The 17,943-nt window shown below is 33.7% G+C and overlaps 1 protein-coding gene across 1 annotated transcript; it reads left to right on the top strand.

The window, feature by feature from the left end:
- The first annotated feature begins 1,138 nt into the window (after nt 1–1,138).
- LOC100922045 (arylacetamide deacetylase-like) lies at nt 1,139–16,088 on the top strand. Its single transcript, XM_003766079.2, has 5 exons — nt 1,139–1,286; nt 5,734–5,956; nt 8,770–8,839; nt 9,654–9,825; nt 15,473–16,088. Exons 1-5 carry the CDS (start codon nt 1,149–1,151, stop codon nt 16,079–16,081), a joined length of 1,212 nt encoding a protein of 403 aa, XP_003766127.1. The 5' UTR covers nt 1,139–1,148; the 3' UTR covers nt 16,082–16,088.
- The last annotated feature ends 1,855 nt before the right edge of the window (nt 16,089–17,943 follow it).

Below are 17,943 nucleotides of genomic sequence, written 5' to 3'. Positions count from 1 at the left end.
AGGTGTGTATCCCAAAGAGATCATGAAAAAGGAAAAAGAATCCATGTGTAGAAAAATGTCTGTAGCAGCCCTTTTTGTACTGGCAAGGAATTGAAAACTGAGTGGATGTCATCAGTGGGGAATGGCTGAATAAGTTATGATGTATGAATGTAATGGAATATTATTGTTCTATAAGAAATGATCAGCAGGATGGTTTTAGAAAGGCCTGGAGAGACTGAAGCTAAATGAAGTGAGTAGAACCAAGACAGCATTGTACACAGCAACAAGATTATGTGATAAGCAATTGTGATGGACTTGGCTCTTTTCAACAATGAGGTGATTTGGGGAAGTTCCAATAGACTTGTGATGAAACGAACCATCTGCATAGGGACTGGATGTGAATCATAACATAATATTTTTCCCTTTGTTGCTATTGTTGTTATTGTTTGCTTGCTTGTTTTTTTTTTCTTTCTCATCTTTCTCTTTTTCATTTGATTTTTCTTGTGCAGCATGATAAATGTTGAAATATGAAATAATTGCACATGTTTAATCCATATTAGATTATGTGCTATCTAGGAGAGCATGGAGGGAGAAAAATTTGGAACATAAGATTTTGCAAAGGTGAATGTTAAATGTTAAATGAATAGTTAAAAACTAAAAAAGGTGAATGTTAAAAACTCAAAAACTTTGCATGTTTTTTGAAAAAATAAAAAGCTATTATTATTTTAAAAAGAAGAAAAAAGAAAAGTAGAAGGTGGGACAACAGTTGAAAAGTAACAATGGGCTGAATTAAGCCACAGGTATCCATGCTAATGGTGTCCTCCATAAAGGTAGACAATCAAAAGTTGCTTGTATGTTTAATTCCCTGATTATACTTCAAACTTTGCATCTTCAGCACCTTGGACAATGCTATGCACATAATAATCCATTAAAATATTTATGAATTGAATAAAATCATAGGGACCATAAATTCTGTAATTCTTACTGGCAGGAAAGAAGCACAATTGGTTAATTTGACTAAAAGGGGAAAAAAAATTATGCTACAGATGACCTACTATACTACTTGAAGGTGATCCAAAAAAAACTTTCACCTTATTGCTTATGTTCAGAACAAGAGGACAATAAACTCAATCTCAACCAGTTCTAAGAAGGAGCTGAATTGAGACAATATGGGCCCCAAAGTTCTCTGCACAGTGGTTTCTTGTCTTCTCATTGCTTATTATGTATATTCACCTTTACCAGAGAATATAGAAGAAGAATGGAAAGTCATGCTCTATAATACAATTGGCAGAGTTCTTATAGATCTGGTAAGAGAAACATTTTCATTCTGAATATTGATGTACTTTATGGATTTCAAATGTCTCTTTCTGTTAGTTGATACTTTAGATGGGGAATTAATTTTATTTTGTTCAGTCAATGAGATAATATTAATTATTTGCTTTTACATAGTACTATGCAAGGCACAGGGTGACACAGTCCCTGATTAGTAAAAAAAAAAAAAAAGTATAGCTAAATAACAAATGAGAAAATAATGAAAAACAGAAGAATTTTGGTGGCTGATGTTGTTGAATTTAAAAATCTCCCCCCAGTTTGTTTTCAATTTTTGGATTCAATTTAATGTCTTCACTAAATTTGATGTTTCTATATATAATATATACATAGGGAGAAAGAGACAGGGAGAGACAGAGAAAAAGGGAGAAAGTACATAAGACAATAAGACAACAGCTTCATTGATATCATCAGAAGTAAAGTAGAAATGCCCAAGGTGAGACTAAATACAATATGATCTATCTCCAGCTCTCTTTTTTATTTTTATTAAATGTATCCGCTTCTGTCCAAATATTTGTTTAACATTTATTTAATTTCCCTCATTGTTTGAAAGTCCCCTTCTTGTCCTGTAGTTTTTTTATGGGAAAAATTGATTTGGCCAAGGAAACATTGTCATATTCTAAGGGATAGAGTTCAAAGTGGCCTTCCTATAAGACCCTGTGCAAATGAGTAGCTAATGCTTTTTCAAGGTGACATTACCTGGGAATAAAGAGATCAGAAAGTAATACAGAATACCTTGAGAGTTCAAAGAATTAGTGCTGACATCCTAAGATCACCAGTTTAGAACTGGAAGAGACCTTGGAGAGTACTGAGAGAGAAGGGCACAGAATTCCGTTTGGCATCAATAAGCCTTTGATAATTAGCCCCTTCTCCAATCTTTCCAGTCTTCTTGCATCTTGCCCTCAATGTACATTGACCTCAAATGAGGTTGACAATGGGCTGACAGCCCATATCTCTGCTTTAGATAGTTTCTCTGGCTTTCCTCTTGTCCAGAATTCTTTCCCCCTTTATCATTGCCTTCTGGCCTCCATGTTTTTCTTCAAGTTCCAACTAAAATCACATCTTCTAAAAGAAACCTTTCCCAACCCCTATTAATTCTAGTACTTTCCCTCTGTTAATTATTTCTTATTTGTCATCTCATTCATAAAATTCTGGTAGTTCTCTATTACTTCCAGAATTAAATAGCAATTTTTCTGACATTCAAAGCTCTTTGCAACTGGGCCCTTTCCTATCTTTTCAGTCTTCTTATACTTTTTTCTCCCTTGTGTACTCTTTGATCCAGATACATTGGTTTTCTTACTATGTCCTACACACTAGATTCTGTCTACTTACTCAATTCTGCCTCTTTTTCCTTTCCCCCCTACCTAGTTTCTGCTTTCTGAGATTTCTTTCATTTGCACTGTATATATATCTTGTTTGTTGTCACTGCAATAGAATGGAGCTTCCTAAGCACAATTACCAATTTTTGCCATTCTTTGTAGCCTGTTTTTAGCTCAATATGTGGCACATGGTAAGTGTTTAATCAATGCTATTGACTAACTATATCAATAGTACTATGTGGGGCTCTCAAAACATCTTAGAGATGAGTTTCTTAATTAGTTTATGCCATGGATCCTTATGATATTCTGGTGAAGTCTATGGAAGTATGTTTTGAAACTGGTGGCACGGTGGATTGAATACTGGGTTCTACAGTGCATATTTGATTTCAGAAATTTATTAACTGTGTGACCTTGGGCAAAGTCGAATAAGCTTTGTCTCACTTTCTTCATAATACCTGCCTGACAGAACTGCTGTGAGGTAGCACAGTACCTAACACGTAATAGACAATGTATAAATATATATTCTCTCCCTTAAATGAATAAAATCAAATATATAGGATATCAGAAGAAAGTAATTATATTAAAATAAAGAGATCCATTTTTAATATGTACTGTTTTTCCTGGAGGAATAACTAAGCATCTCCATTTATTGTCAGATTAATAGCCTAGGGGAATCTATATTTCAATCATCATAGGGTCAATTTTCTGTGGAATTGAATCCTGAGACTCCAAGTGGGTATTAAATCCAATATATAAGATATGGGTATGCTTGTTTGTGATGGGGTGAACTATACCAAAGTTGTTCCCAACCCTGTCTCCAAGTGGATCTCTCACCAGTAAAGCATACAAAGACCCTTCAAAACATTCCTAATAGACCTGCAAAAACACCCTTCTTGGCTTGCACAAGGCTTATTTGGGCCAGTCCCTCTTAACTCATTTAACCATTTTTGTCCATAGTCAACAGACTTTGTGACGGATCTTATAATAGCAGGAAATGTCATTGCCCTCCCTTCTGCATAAGTACTTTTGATGGATCCATGGCAATGCCCTCATACCTTCTGATCTCTTCATATTCTTGCTTCTAGTTGTTGGTTTTGTTTTTTAACTTTCTAATTCTAAGAGTTTTCCTATGTTTCTCTGAATATTTTTGGTTCTTATAAGATTTCATGTAAATCAATGCAACATTTAGACTATTCTTTTTTATGCATATGTGACCCACTGGAATCCTTTTTCTTTTCTTTTCTTTTTATTGTTCTTTTTTTTTCCCTTTTTTTAGATCATTAGCTCATTAATTTAGTGTTGACAGGGATATTAGAGATCATTTATTCTAAATTTCTCATTTTACAAATGAAGAAACTAAAAAAAAAACAAAATGTCTTCTCCAAGGTCATACTTGAAAGTAGTAAATGGCAAACTGAGAATTTGAACTCAAGTTCAAACTTCAGATTCAAACTCTGAGTTTAACACTCTGTCCCACAAGGTCCCTATTTCTTATATCCAAAAACCAGTCAGGTAGTTTTTATCTACCTCTCAAAGCAGAATTCACTATTGGTGAACCACATACCACATTTCTCACTGAGTCACAATGGTGCAAGGACTTTCTATATATCCTTGAGTTACTTCCTGCCACAAAAGACTATCTTTTTTGGTGTTAGTATTCTCCATATGGTGCAACCTAATTATGACTATGAGAACATTATAATTTTAGGAGAGAAATGACAGCTATTGGTGAACCAGATTACATGGAAAGATGAAAGATGGGGGAGCAATTTATGGATTTTTCATCTTCTTGGATTCTGGGTCCAATTATTTGTCTATCTGTTATGCCTGTTCCAATATACACATTAATGTGATCTCCTCTCTGAAGAGATGGGTTGCAACACCATTCTATCATCTGATAAAAAAGCATTCTGCATCCATTTTGTTTTGGTAGTTTTTTGATTGCCAAACAGATTACTGTTTAGTGACTTGATGACTCCATTTAGTCAATAGAGCATTACATAAAAAGTCAAAGCATTACACAAAGTCAAATAGATGAGGAAATGGTCTCATTTCCTCATCTATTTGACTTTGTGCTACAGATCACCTATGACACAAGTGTAGGCCCTTGGAAGAACCACATCTCCCTATCTTGTGCCTTACTTAGTGTTATTGCTCAGTAGAATATTAAACTAAAGTTGATTTTTATCAAATTTATCTTCCTGACCAAAGCTATTATTTCATAGATGGATAGACATATACAAACATATGATATATATATATATATATATATGAAATATATGTGATATAATGTTAATATGTATGGATAATATAAATTGAACATGGTACATAATACAGATTTTTGCTTTAAATTAATTTTTTTTATTCACTAAAAAGACATAATGGGATTTATATTCTGTCCATTTATCAGTGTATCATATGACTCTAAAAATAATCTTTTAGGAAAAATTGCCCACTCCTTTCTCATATTTTCTTTATGGTGGACACATCATTCTTGAAATGAAACAGGACACAAATCATTCTTGAAATAGAGATAGAAAAGTACACATCTGAGCAACAATTCTTTTATTTTTGTTTTTGTATTTTCAGTGTCTCGTGTGAGACCTGGCCCACACTAGGTAATTTAGCTTCTTACTGAATTGCATTGAAATAAATCTGAGTCTAGTGTAGAATTGATATTGCTAGTCATTATCTTTTCTAGTCTTTTATTCTTTGATATTTCTTAAAGAGTGACTTCTGTGTCTTTGAAATTGCGTTGTCTTCCTAATGATCCTACATCTGTGAATGAAACTTCACAGAATGGCAGAGATACAAATCCCAAAGGATGAAAAGTCCTGAGAGGATTGCAATCTAAACCTGTGGAGGAATTAGTTGTCCTATGGTAGTTCAGTTCTTAAATTGGGTGGAAGCAAGTTTTAAGATAAGAATTGAAATCTCCTTGTCTTTACATTCCTCAGTTATTTAATAATAAAATTGAGGAGTGAGCACAATGGAAGGAAAAGTATTTCAAGTCACATTAATATGGGGGAACAATAGTCCTAGGTCTATATTATAATCATGGTCTCACCTAAAATGATTGTTCACTTTTTGTTTTATACTTTAATAGAGTTTATTTATAGAGAAGATAGGGCTGATGCACCAGGGAGAAATTCTCTTTATGGTAACAAGTTTGCTGAATACAGAACCAATTTCAGATGAAAACCTTACAGTGACTGACACCACATTTGTCGGAGTTCCGGTACGGTTATATGTGCCAACAAAGAAGCTGGATGGGCTGAAGAGAGCTGTGATTTATATTCATGGTGGTGCATTGTCCTTTGGAAGTGCTGGTGAGTATAATGTTTCTTTAGGAAACAATATGGCTCTGGTAGAACTGTTCTATAACTTTTCTGTTTGTGAAATTCCATGATTGATAATACAAAAATCATCCCTCTCTGCAGAAAGATATCATAAATAAAGGAGGGACAGTTGTGCCTTAAATTATTCTTCTTCAAATTTTTATATGTTATTATATTGATATATCTTATTTTTTTAAAATGGGATTTTCCTTACGATCAAAATAAGGAAAAACAAATACAAAAATATTAGACAAAACTAACCACTCTCTTAAGGATTTCTGACAATATGTTCGTTATTCTATGCCTAAAGTTCCCCACTACTGCAATAATAATGAATCAATCAATCAGTGAAAATAATCTTTTACTTTATGTCAACTCCTATGATAAGTGCTAGGGATGAAATAAATGGGAAAAAAGTGCATGTTCTCAATCCTTTTCCATATCAAGTATGAGCATGATGATTACTCAGACAATTACTGCCGATCGTTACTGTTGTTGCTGTCTTTTTCCTTCTAATTCTCCTTTTTTCTTCTTTTCTTTCTTTTTATTTCCTCTTGGAAAACATTTTAATAATTATGAACATAAGAGACATCTCCAGTGTCAATGGAAGATACTTTTAAAGGGAAGGCAGTTGGGAGGTGGGAGCATGGCAAGAAAGTGCAATTAGAATTGAGTATTTAAAATACAATTTACAGCAACAAATAAATACAATCACTTTATATGGGGCAAGTGCAAAGACTTAAAATTTGGGAGTAAGAATTCATTACTTGGTAAAAATTGTCAGGAAAACTAGAAAGCAGTATAGTAGAAACTGAGTATAGACCAATATCTCACACCATTTACCAAGATAAAGTCAAAATGGATACGTGACCTGGATATAAAAAGAAACATTACAAGAAAATTAAAATTACATCAGACTTATGGACAGGTGAACAATTTATGATTAAAAATGAGAGATACAGAACAAAGTTAGGTATGAAATGGATAATTCAGCTTAATTAAATTTAAAAAGGTTTTACAGAAATAAAACAAATGTAGCCAAGATCAGAAGGAAAGCAGAAAATTATTGCGAGGGGGGGATTTATAGAGTTTCTTAGATAAAGATTTCATATCTCAGATATATAAAGAAGTGAGTACTTAAGAAATCCAGGAAATATCTGGGGGAGGGGGGGGAGGGAAGGAGGGGAAAAGTTGGAATAGAAGTGAGTGCAAGGGATAATGTAAAAAATTACCCAGGCATGGGCTCTGTCAGTAAAAAGTTCAAATTATTAAAAAAAAAGAAAAGAAAAGAAAAGAAATCCAGGAAACCTAGGAGTCAGAAATGATGAAGAAGAATATTTTCAGCATGAAAGGCAACCAGAAGAAAGAATCAGGAGAATATTGTATCATTAGAATGTATCTAAAGAACAGCAAGTAGCTGAATCCTAGAGTCTAATCAAATCATGTCAACAAGCATTTATTAAGCACTTACTGCACAAAGGAAGAAGAACGACAACTATGTTCCAGGCATTATATTCAACACTAGGGATATAAATATGAGCAGAGATCTAAGAAATGCTTTTATCATCCCAGAGTCCAGGAATGTTGATACTATTTCCCCTGAATCATAACCCAGATTCTGACCCCCAAAAGATATATACACTAAAGGAAAGAGGAAGCATTTGACAGCAGACATTTTAAGATGAACTCCAATTACAAACTGGGCTAAACACAATTTTATTAGCATTTTTCATTCTCAGAGACAAGGATCTGTAATTCTCTCCTATGGATACAGAAAGACTATCATGTATTATTCCTGATATAATTGCTATAGCCCCTCCCTACCTTCCCATAAAAGGGACCTCCTTCTAGTTATTCGGACTATTCTATCTCCAGTAAGTCCCTTTCATGGCAGGGAAGTGCTTGACCAATAAACTGACACTTCTTTGAAACACTTTTTTCAAACTATATCTTTTTTTTTTTTTTTTTTTTTTTTGCTGAGGCAACTGGGGTTAAGTGACTTGCCCAGGGTGACTCGGCTAGGAAGTGTTAAGTGTCTGAGATCAGATTTGAACTCATGTCCTCCTGACTTCAGGGCTAGTGCTCTATCCACTGTTCCACCTAGCTACCCCAACTACATTATTTCTATTGAAATTCTGGTCACTAAATCTCCAAAGCTAATACATGACTATCACAAATATAATTTAAAAAAAATTTTTTTTAATTTACTTTCCCCTTAAAATACCTGAAAATCTTTGGATTCTTATATATCTGTTGGCAAACTACCTGGAAAGAAAATTGCATATAACACTTGGAAGGAAAGCTCGCTATTCAAAGAAATCACAGGAAAATCTAAAATTCCAACCAAGTTTCCAAGATCTCTGAGGAAAAATATGGAGGCATATGTCATACATATATGGCTCATACATATAGGCTAATGGATGTCATCAAGATGACTGAAACTGAATTAATATATGAATAAAAAATAATTTTCAGCACTTACTACATGTTAAACCCTACCTTTGAGCATAACATTTTCTAAGTTACCATTGATGAAAAGTCTAGACGTTCAGGTGTGAGAGGGTATATATTAAGCCTTATCCCTATATCCATATGGCCATATCCAAATGGCTCTCACTTAATCTCAGTACCAGGATACTGCTTTTTAGATCCTATCATAATGCTCTTTCATTTTGTGGTCCTTGTTCCAAATGAGAGGATGTTCTGGGCTAACTGAGTCAGGATCAAAATTTGGCCCTCATGTCATTCCTGCACATTTTCACGTGTGTTGGTCAGTGTCATCAATGTGATTTTTCTCCTTCCAGCAATGCTGTCTTATGACTCATTGACCAGAAGAATAGCAGGTGAACTGGATGCTGTTGTTGTGTCATCTGAGTAAGAAATTTTTTTCTTATAAAATGATGTTTATGTTTTGTTTTGGCCAGGGGGAGGGAATGTAACTCATTCTTCACCAATGTACCAAATGACAGTTACGTCCCATTATTTTCATTGTGTTTTAATGTCTGGGAAGTTAGTATACATCTCCCAGGGAGCACTATTTATGCTTCCACTTCCATTATATACCATGGAACATAGAGTGACAATTGTTAGTAGACAGTAGTGAAAGATTTTACTAACTCCTGGTATAGCCTCAATGATTCATATGATAAGATGCTCTCCGTTTTTTAATTATCATCTTTTAAAAACTAATCAATTAATTATTTTGATTATTTAATAATTTTAATTTAATAAATAAAATTAATTAATTTTAATTAATGATGTTAATAATCACCTTTTTTAATGTGATCATTCAAGATTCTTTCTTTTGGGAAAGAAATGGAGTCCACCTGAGAATCTTGAACACTATGCAGGAAACTGATCCTGAGACAGGTGGATCAGAATTTTAGTAGACTCCCTACAACCAACTCCAAAGTAATTTAGAATCTTTGATAGATCTTGCAACCAACCTATCCATATTAGCGTATCCCAAGTTTCTAATGTCATTCAAAATCACAAAGAGATCCAAGATCTCCTGGCTTTTTCCTTTTTTTTTCACGGTGGCTGTAGAAAATGGAAGACAATGGAAAATGGGAGCTTAACATGAAGAATGACACTTTGGTATATTGATATTCTCTCACTGAATCTATTCTTTTACAGAGAGATGTCTACATAGTCACAGAGTCATGTGATCATTTTATTCTCTTTAAAGCTACAGACTTGTTCCTAAATACCATTATCCAGCTCAAGTAGAAGATGTCTACAAGGTAGTGAAGTTCTTTCTGAAGGATGAAATTCTGGCAAAATATGGTGTGGATCCCACTAGAGTATGCATTTCAGGAGACAGTGTTGGAGGTTTAGCAGCAGCTTCTGTGACCCAACTGGTAAGATGCTCTCCATTTTTTAATTATCCCAGTTAGAATCCCTTTTTTTTCATGTACTATATTCTGCTGAGGCAGAAGAGTCTGAAAATCAAGATTCAAATTTCAATTTTGTTACTAAGTGAATCTCAAGAAGTCATCTACCTATATGAGTCTTATACCTGCAAAATGAGAGAGAGGGGAAGGATTCAAATAGATTGGTGGTTCTCAAAATGTGGTCTAGGAATCCTGAGGGTCCCTGCAAAGTTTTTGTGGAAGTCCATGAAGATTTTTTTTCCAATAACACTAAGATGTTTTAATTTTGCATGCAGCAAGTATCCATAATGATTCACCTACACAAAAGTTCTTAGGAAGGGGGGAGTTCCTTAACAATTTTTAGAGTATAAATAAGTCCTGATATCAAAAAGTTTAAAAACTGTTGGCCTTTATGAGTATTTAACACCTCTCAGATCTAAAACTCTATGATAGCCCAATCTTGTAAGCAGCAAACACAGTAAACCAGCAGGTCCCATCTTTGCCACCATAAAGTTTGGCTATTGTAGACAAGAGTGCTGATGAGTTAAGAGATTGGACAAAGGAGGTCCTTTAAAATTTTTTTCTTTCTCTATTTCTTAAGTTTTGAACATGCTGAATTAAATCTCACAAAGTATTTAGGCATTATGCTAAGTTCTAGGGGCCCAAAGAAAGACAAAAGCAAAAAAAGAAAAAAACATTACCCTGAAAGACTTACAGTTAAACATGGCATCTACCATTGAAAATTTAATAAACACATTGAATTTTGTCTTAAAGGAAGTGATTCCCTCTGGTAAAGTTTTTTTTCAAATATAAAGACATCTAGCTATAAACACTTTTACCAAAATTTCTTCCATATTCTAACTAATGATATTAATTAGTAACTAATAGTAACTATATTAATTAGTAACATTAAAGCATAATTAGATAACTCATATCCTGAAGAAATCTGCCTTGTCAATTGTTTTTATTATCAAAGTGGTTATTTTCCACACAATGCAGTGTTTTGAATGGGGTGAGGGTGAGGGGAGAGTAGAAGGGAAAAGGATGAGCATCTATTAAGCACTTACCATGTACCATATAATTGTCAAATGCTTTACAAAGATAAACTCATTTGATTCTCACTATAATCCTGTAATCCCTTGTAGGGGCTAGAAAGGGGGAAGAAAAGGATGAGGGGGAAAGTGAAAGAAAGAGAAAAGCAGACATGGAAATCTAGCTGTGTTATTTTATCTGCAGACTAAAAGACCTTGTGACTAAGTTCAAACATAGATCAAGAAAAAATTTTCTTTTCTTTATTTTTTTGCTTTTCCATGAATATTAATTAAAATTCCCTCCATTCTTGGGTTTTGGGGTTCTCTAGTTCACCATGGTTTGTGGGCTGTAAACAGTCATGATACTGGTTTATTTCTGTCTCACTCAGTGAGGTTGACTCTTACCCTCCTCAGTAATGATCCCTGCCTTTCATTCTCTTCTTCTCCCAGGGGTTTGCAAACATTCTTCTTCTAAAACGACTTTTAAATCAATCTCAAATTTGATTTGATGATCACAGAGTTATTATACTTAATTAATTATAGTTTAAATTAAAATTTATAACTACATTTATTTAATTTCTAAAAGAAGAAATTTATGTATTAAATAAATATTGAAGTTATTCTAGCCCTTATGTATTCATTAGGAAGATATTATTAATACTAGCATAACCATCTCACAGCGATTGGGGTGATTTAGCCTGGGTTTTTTAGTTTTGATAAGAGCTTTTTATTTTCAAACTACATGCAAAGATAGTTTTCAACATTTGCCCTTTTAAAACCTTGTTTCCAAATTTTTCTCCCTTCTTTTCCCCTCTCCTAGACAGCAAGTAATCCAATATAGGTTAAACATGTGCAGTTCTTTTAAACATATTTCCACATTTATCACGCTACTCAAGAAAAATCATATCAAAAAGGAAAAAAATGAGAAAGAACAAAAGCAAGCCATCAACAACAAAAATGAAAATACTATGTTGTCATCCACATTCATTCCCCATAGTCCTCTTTCAGAATGCAGATGGCTTTCTCCATCATAAATTTATTGGGATTGTTAGCCTGGTGTTTGAGAGTATTCTAAGTCAAAATTACTTTTTTTTTCACTTGGGATCAAAAAAATATTCTTTTTTTCTTTCTCTTTATTTTAAACAAATGAAAATAGGAAAAAAGAAAAAATTCCATATGCACAGCAGAACATGCGAGAATGCAAAATATAAAGTGATCCATTTCCATTTCAAGAAAGTCTATATAATCAATACTATACATTGTGTTCAAAGCTGTCTCTCTTTGCTTTCTTGTAGATTTTCTTTTCTTCTCCATTATACACTTTTTACTTTTATTCTTTCCCCCTCCCCTCAAGAAAGCTATAATTAAGCATAGACATACACACAGCGAGGCAGACACATATATATGCACACACAGAGACATATACATATTTATGTATATGTGCATACACCTATGTTTATACACATTAATCAATCATGGATATATACACACAGTATATAAGTATATAACTATATATACATAGAAATCTATAATCATATACATCTATGTAAGACCATACAATGCTTTTTCATCTTTTGTTTCTCTGAAGGCTAATAATATCTTCCTTCAGAAGTCCAAATCTTTCCAACTTTTTCTAACTCTACTGACTTTCTTATACTGCAGCAATATTCTAACTTTATACTCTCCAGTTATTTTAAATAATCTAAAACAACATTGATTAATGTAGCTGACATATAGTGTGCTTTTCCTAGTTTTCTCTTTTGATTAAATTTATTTTAGCTTTAACTTTGTCTGAGATCATTGTTACTACTGTTTTTTTAACATGACAAATTCTACTCCTGATTTTTATTTTTATGTTTGTGTGTATCTCCTGAATCCTATCCCTCCTGACTCCTCTGCTTTACTTCTACCTTACTCTTCCATTACTCAACCTACTTTCCTTTCTACTCAACTCTTCCCTCATTCTCTCTCACACCCTTTCCCCCTGCCCTTTTCTCTCCAGCTGAATCCAAAAGATCTCTACAGCCCTCCAAAAGCAAATGCCATCCTCCTAATCCCACCCCCTTAATCTATACACTTCATTCCATTCCCATAATCTACACCCCACACACCCTGTTTCCTCACTCTCCACCTCTCTACCAACCTAGAAGACTTTTACTCCCCTCCAAAGGTACATGTTGTTCTCTCCTTAACTCAGATCTGATGTGAAAAGAGTTCCCTATAAAAATCCTTCCCCCTTCCCTCCCCCCTTCGTATCCCCTTACCCTTCTTTTCTTTTTCTAGATTTGGAAGACTTTTATGTCTTTCTAGATATACACACACACTCACACACACAGACACACACACAAATATATACAACCTACTCCCAATGACTATAGGATTCCAGAACTATCATGTTTCAATTCTTCCTCTCATACTTCATTTGTATAAAATAGTTACTCTTTTTAACTTTTCCTACACAGTTTTTCTTTTTAGAAACATACCATACTCAGATCTACACAATTTTTCTTTTGAGCTACCAATTAGTAATGACTCTCTTAGACATAAGGTTTATATTCCCACATATAAAAATAGTTTGTTCTTTTTGACTCCCTTGTAATTAGTTTTTGATGTTTATTTTATATTTTCTCTTGCATCTTGTATATCAAATTTTCTATTAAGTTCAGGTATTTTTGCAACAAATCTTGAAAGTTTGACAATTCATTGAATATCCTTTTTTTTTCATTAAGGATTATGCTTATCTTTTCTGGGTATATTTTCAGCTTCAACCCCAGTTCTTTTGCTCTTTGATATATGGCATTATAAGACTTGCAGTCTTTTAATGTAACTTGCCACTAGGTCTTGTGTGATTCTAACTATGGTTCCACCATATTTTAATTGTTTTTTTCTTGTTCATAATATTTTCTCCTTGACCTAGGAGTTTCAGAATTTGGCTGTGATATTCCTGTAAGTTTTCCTCATAGGATCTCTTTTAGGTGGTGATTTTCCATTTCTACTTTCCTCTCTTGTTCTAACACTTCAAAACAATTTCTTTAATTATTTTTGCATTATTGTATCAAGATTCTTTTTTATAGCTTTTAGGTAATCTGATTATTCTTTTGTTTTCTCTTCTTGGTCTACTCTCTAGATTAGTTGCTTTTCTTATGAAATGTTTTCACATCCCCTTCCATTTTCTAATTAGTTTTATTTTATTTTATTATTTATTAGACTCATATCTTCACTGGCTTTCCCTTGCCCAATTTTAATTTTTCAAGAGTCATTTTCTTCCTAAGATTCTGGATCTCCTTTTCCAGTTGATTGACTTTCTTTTTATAATCTTCCTGGTTTTCTTGGATTGTTCTTATTATTTTTGTAATTTTCCCTCAATTTGGTGTTGAAGTTTCTGTATTTGAAGGGAAAGAGAAGAAGGAAAGGAAAGAGGAGTAGAGGAGAGAAGGGGAGGAAAAGGGAGCTAGCAAAGGGAAGGGGAGAAGAGGAGGAAATGGGGAGAAGCAAAAGAAGAAAAGGATAAGGGAGATGAATGATGAGGAGTAGAACAAGGAGACAGAAAAGAGAAGGTAAGATGAAGACTGAGAAGGATGAAGAAATAAGAGAAATAGAAAATTATTTTTATTTTATTTATTTTTTAAAATAGTATTTTATTTTTCCAAATGCATGCAAAAGATAGTTTTCAACATTCACCTTTGCAAAACCTTGTGTTCCAGTTTTTTCTCCCTCTCTTCCCTTCTTCCCCTTCCCCTTGACAGTAAGCAATTCAATATAGGTTAAACATATTCAAGAAATGGAAATTTAGTTCAAGAATTTAACTGCAGCCTCAGATTTTGTGACTACATCCAAACCTATAGCAGGAGGGTTTTTTCTTTTCTATTTTTAGTTTGTTTGGTTCCTTCAAGAAAAATTAATAGAAGTAACAAATTTATTCTTAGATTTCTGGCTTTCCCTAGCCAGTGTGGCTTGTAAACTGTAGACAATCATGACACTGATCTACCTCTAAATAGATGAGTGAAGTTGCTCCTATCATTTCTGGAACAGTAATCCACAAAGTGACTAATATGGAAATATGTTTTATATAGTTGCACATATATAACCTATATCTGATTACTTAGTATCTATGGAAGAGAAGGAAGCATAAAATTTGGAAATTAAAACTTTTTTAAAATGAATGTTAAAATGTTTTATAAGTAATTGTGGATAAAAATTTTAAAATAATTTTTTAAAAATTCCTTTCATAGAAAAGAACATTTTAACCAGAAGTTTAAGCAAGGTTTTCAAACAAATCTCAAATTTAATTTAATGATCACAAAGTAGTAATATTTAATGATTATAATGGTTTTAATTAATTTTTTAAAGTTTAATTTTATAAAAGATATGTTAAATTTTAAAAAATTAAATAAATATTGAATTTGTCTAATTTTTTAGCATTTATTTAGAAGATATTATCAGCACTGGAAGTATTAACTAACAGCAGCCACTTAAGCCTGATTTTTAAATATTATAAATCAAAGTGAAGCTTTTTTTTCTCTTAGAAATATAAAAGATTCTGAGTAGGCAGTTAAGAAATGTTTGATTCATTAACTGATTAATGCATATTCTAACATTTACAGGTGATGGTTGATCCTGAAATCAAAAATAAATTCAGAATGCAAGCTTTAATTTACCCATTTTTACAAACAATTGATACAGACTTACCATCCCATAGGGAAAATGAACATGGGATAATATTGACAAAGGCCATGTTATTGAAATTTTTGAGTAATGGCATTACCCATGATAAGACCCTTGAGCAGGCTTTAGCAACTAATCGATACATACCTGCCAAATTTAGCCATCTTTTCAAGTTTGTCAACTGGAGTCTTCTGCTTCCTGAGAAATTAAAAAAAAGACACATTTATACCAAGCCCATTTATGGAAGTTCCAAGATAGTGGAAAAATTTCCAGAGATTGTGGATCTCAGAGCCTCCCCTTTATTGGCTGATGATTCAACAGTGTGCAAACTTCCAATAACTTATATTCTCACCTGTGAACATGATGTATTAAGGGATGAGGCGTTCATGTATGTTTCTCGCCTACGTAGCAATGGAGTCAAAGTCATCCATGACCACCTTGAAGGTGGATTTCATGCATTGCTCTTCTTCACAACACCTCCAGTTACTTTACGTATCAGCTTTGAGTTGGTAAATCTATACCTTCGTGGACTAAATGAGAATTTATAAAAGTATGGGAATACATGCATTCTGCTCATCAAGAATGATTTGTTCTATGATTTCATTTGTAAATAGTTTGAAACTGAGAACAAGGTTTCTAATGGAAACAATATTGAACAATGGGGATTTGGAGAGTAGATGGGCATGTGAGGTTCTCAGATCAAACCAGAAAAGCCCACCTTATAAATCATAATAATCTTATGGAATCTAATTTTTGAGTATAATCATGTAATCTGGGGGAAAGCTTTCAAATTTCCAAGTGTGGTTCCGAGGAACACATCGCCTCCCAATTCTCCCCTCTTTCAGCCTCTTTCTCCTACCTGGAGAGTTCTGGCATCTTGAGTTTCAGACTCAAACTACTCCTGGGTCATCTTCCTTTCGTGTTACTGGATGGAATAAGAAAGGGGAGAATTTAACAGCATCTGCTCCTGTCCCTCTCCCCGGAACTGCCCCATTCCTGCTCCCATCCCTCCTGATCTGGCGGTCCTAAGCCAGGCAGTGAATGACCTGCGGTATCCTCTGCTATTCTAGCACAGAATACTTCTTAAAGGCTTGCTCCATCCTGGGAGAGGCCATAGGATCAGAGAGTTGGGGCGATGGCAACTGCCTGGACTCTTGTTATGCAACAAGTGTACTTATCCCAAATCTCTATTTAAAAGAAAAATTAATCCCAAAAGCCAACTTCTATTTGCACTTTGCAAATGCCCTCTCATCTAAGAATTCCCTCTCTCACTTTCTCACAAACACATTGACTGAAACTGAATCTTAGAAAATAAAGGTAAGGACACATCATGGTCAAATGAAGGAGAGGCTGGATTTGGGATTCATGGCCCCGGATATGAATGGCAGCCCTTCATTGACAACATCCACAGGGCATCAGTCATCTTGACTGTTGTCTTATTGCTGGACTCCAGTGATATTGGAAAAGAGGGTCCAGCTCTGACTCTATTAAATCCAATTCATGCACTAGTCAAAAAATCACTCTTGTGATATCACTGAACAAAAACAATCTCTGAGAGGCCATGATTTTACCTCTTCAGGTCTCAGTTTTTTCATCTGTAAAAAAGATTGGACTAAATGAACTCTAAGATAAGGATTCTCAACTTTTTGTGGTCTCTTTTTGGCAATCTGTTGAAGCCCACGAACTCCTTGGTATCAGGTTTTCAAATGCAGACAACAAAATGCACAGGATTACAAGGAAACTATTTATAGTGAAATATAATTATCAATTTTGTTAATTTAACATTTTATTTTTCCCAATTACATGTAAAAAGAGTTTTTAATATTTGTTTTTCTTGTAGTTTTGAATTCCAAATTCTCTCCCTCATTTTTCTTCCATCTCCCTGAAAGAGCAAGCAATTTGGTATAGATCATACATGTGCAGTCATGTACATGTACTTCCATATTAGTCATACTGTGAAACAAAATAGACCAAAAAAAAAAAAAAAGCAAGAATTAAGTTTAAAAGAATATGCATCAGTTTGCATTTAGATTCTATCATTTCTTTTAGGCATAGATAGCATTTTTCATTTGAAGTCTGGTGGAAGTCTTAGATCATTGTCTTGCTGAGAATAGCTCAGTCATTCATAGTTGATCATCGTGTAATATTGCAGTGATTATATGTACACTGCTCTCCTGGTTCTGTTCATATCACTTTGCATTAGTCTATGTAAGTCTTTCCAGGTTTTTCTGAGAGTATTTTGCTCAACATTTATTATTGTACAATAGTCTTTCCTCACAATCATATACTACAATTTGTTCACCATTCGCCAATTGATGGGCATTCCCTCAATTTCTAATTCTTTGTCACCAGAAAAGACATTGTTATAAATTTCTTATATAAATATTTCCTTTTGGGGGAGGCAGATGTA

The sequence above is a fragment of the Sarcophilus harrisii genome, chromosome 3 (genome assembly GCF_902635505.1).
Source record: "Sarcophilus harrisii chromosome 3, mSarHar1.11, whole genome shotgun sequence".
Classification (NCBI taxonomy): Eukaryota; Metazoa; Chordata; class Mammalia; order Dasyuromorphia; family Dasyuridae; genus Sarcophilus; species Sarcophilus harrisii.
The sequence above is the reverse complement of the archived record's forward strand: the minus strand, read 5'-3'. Positions and strand labels throughout refer to the sequence as shown.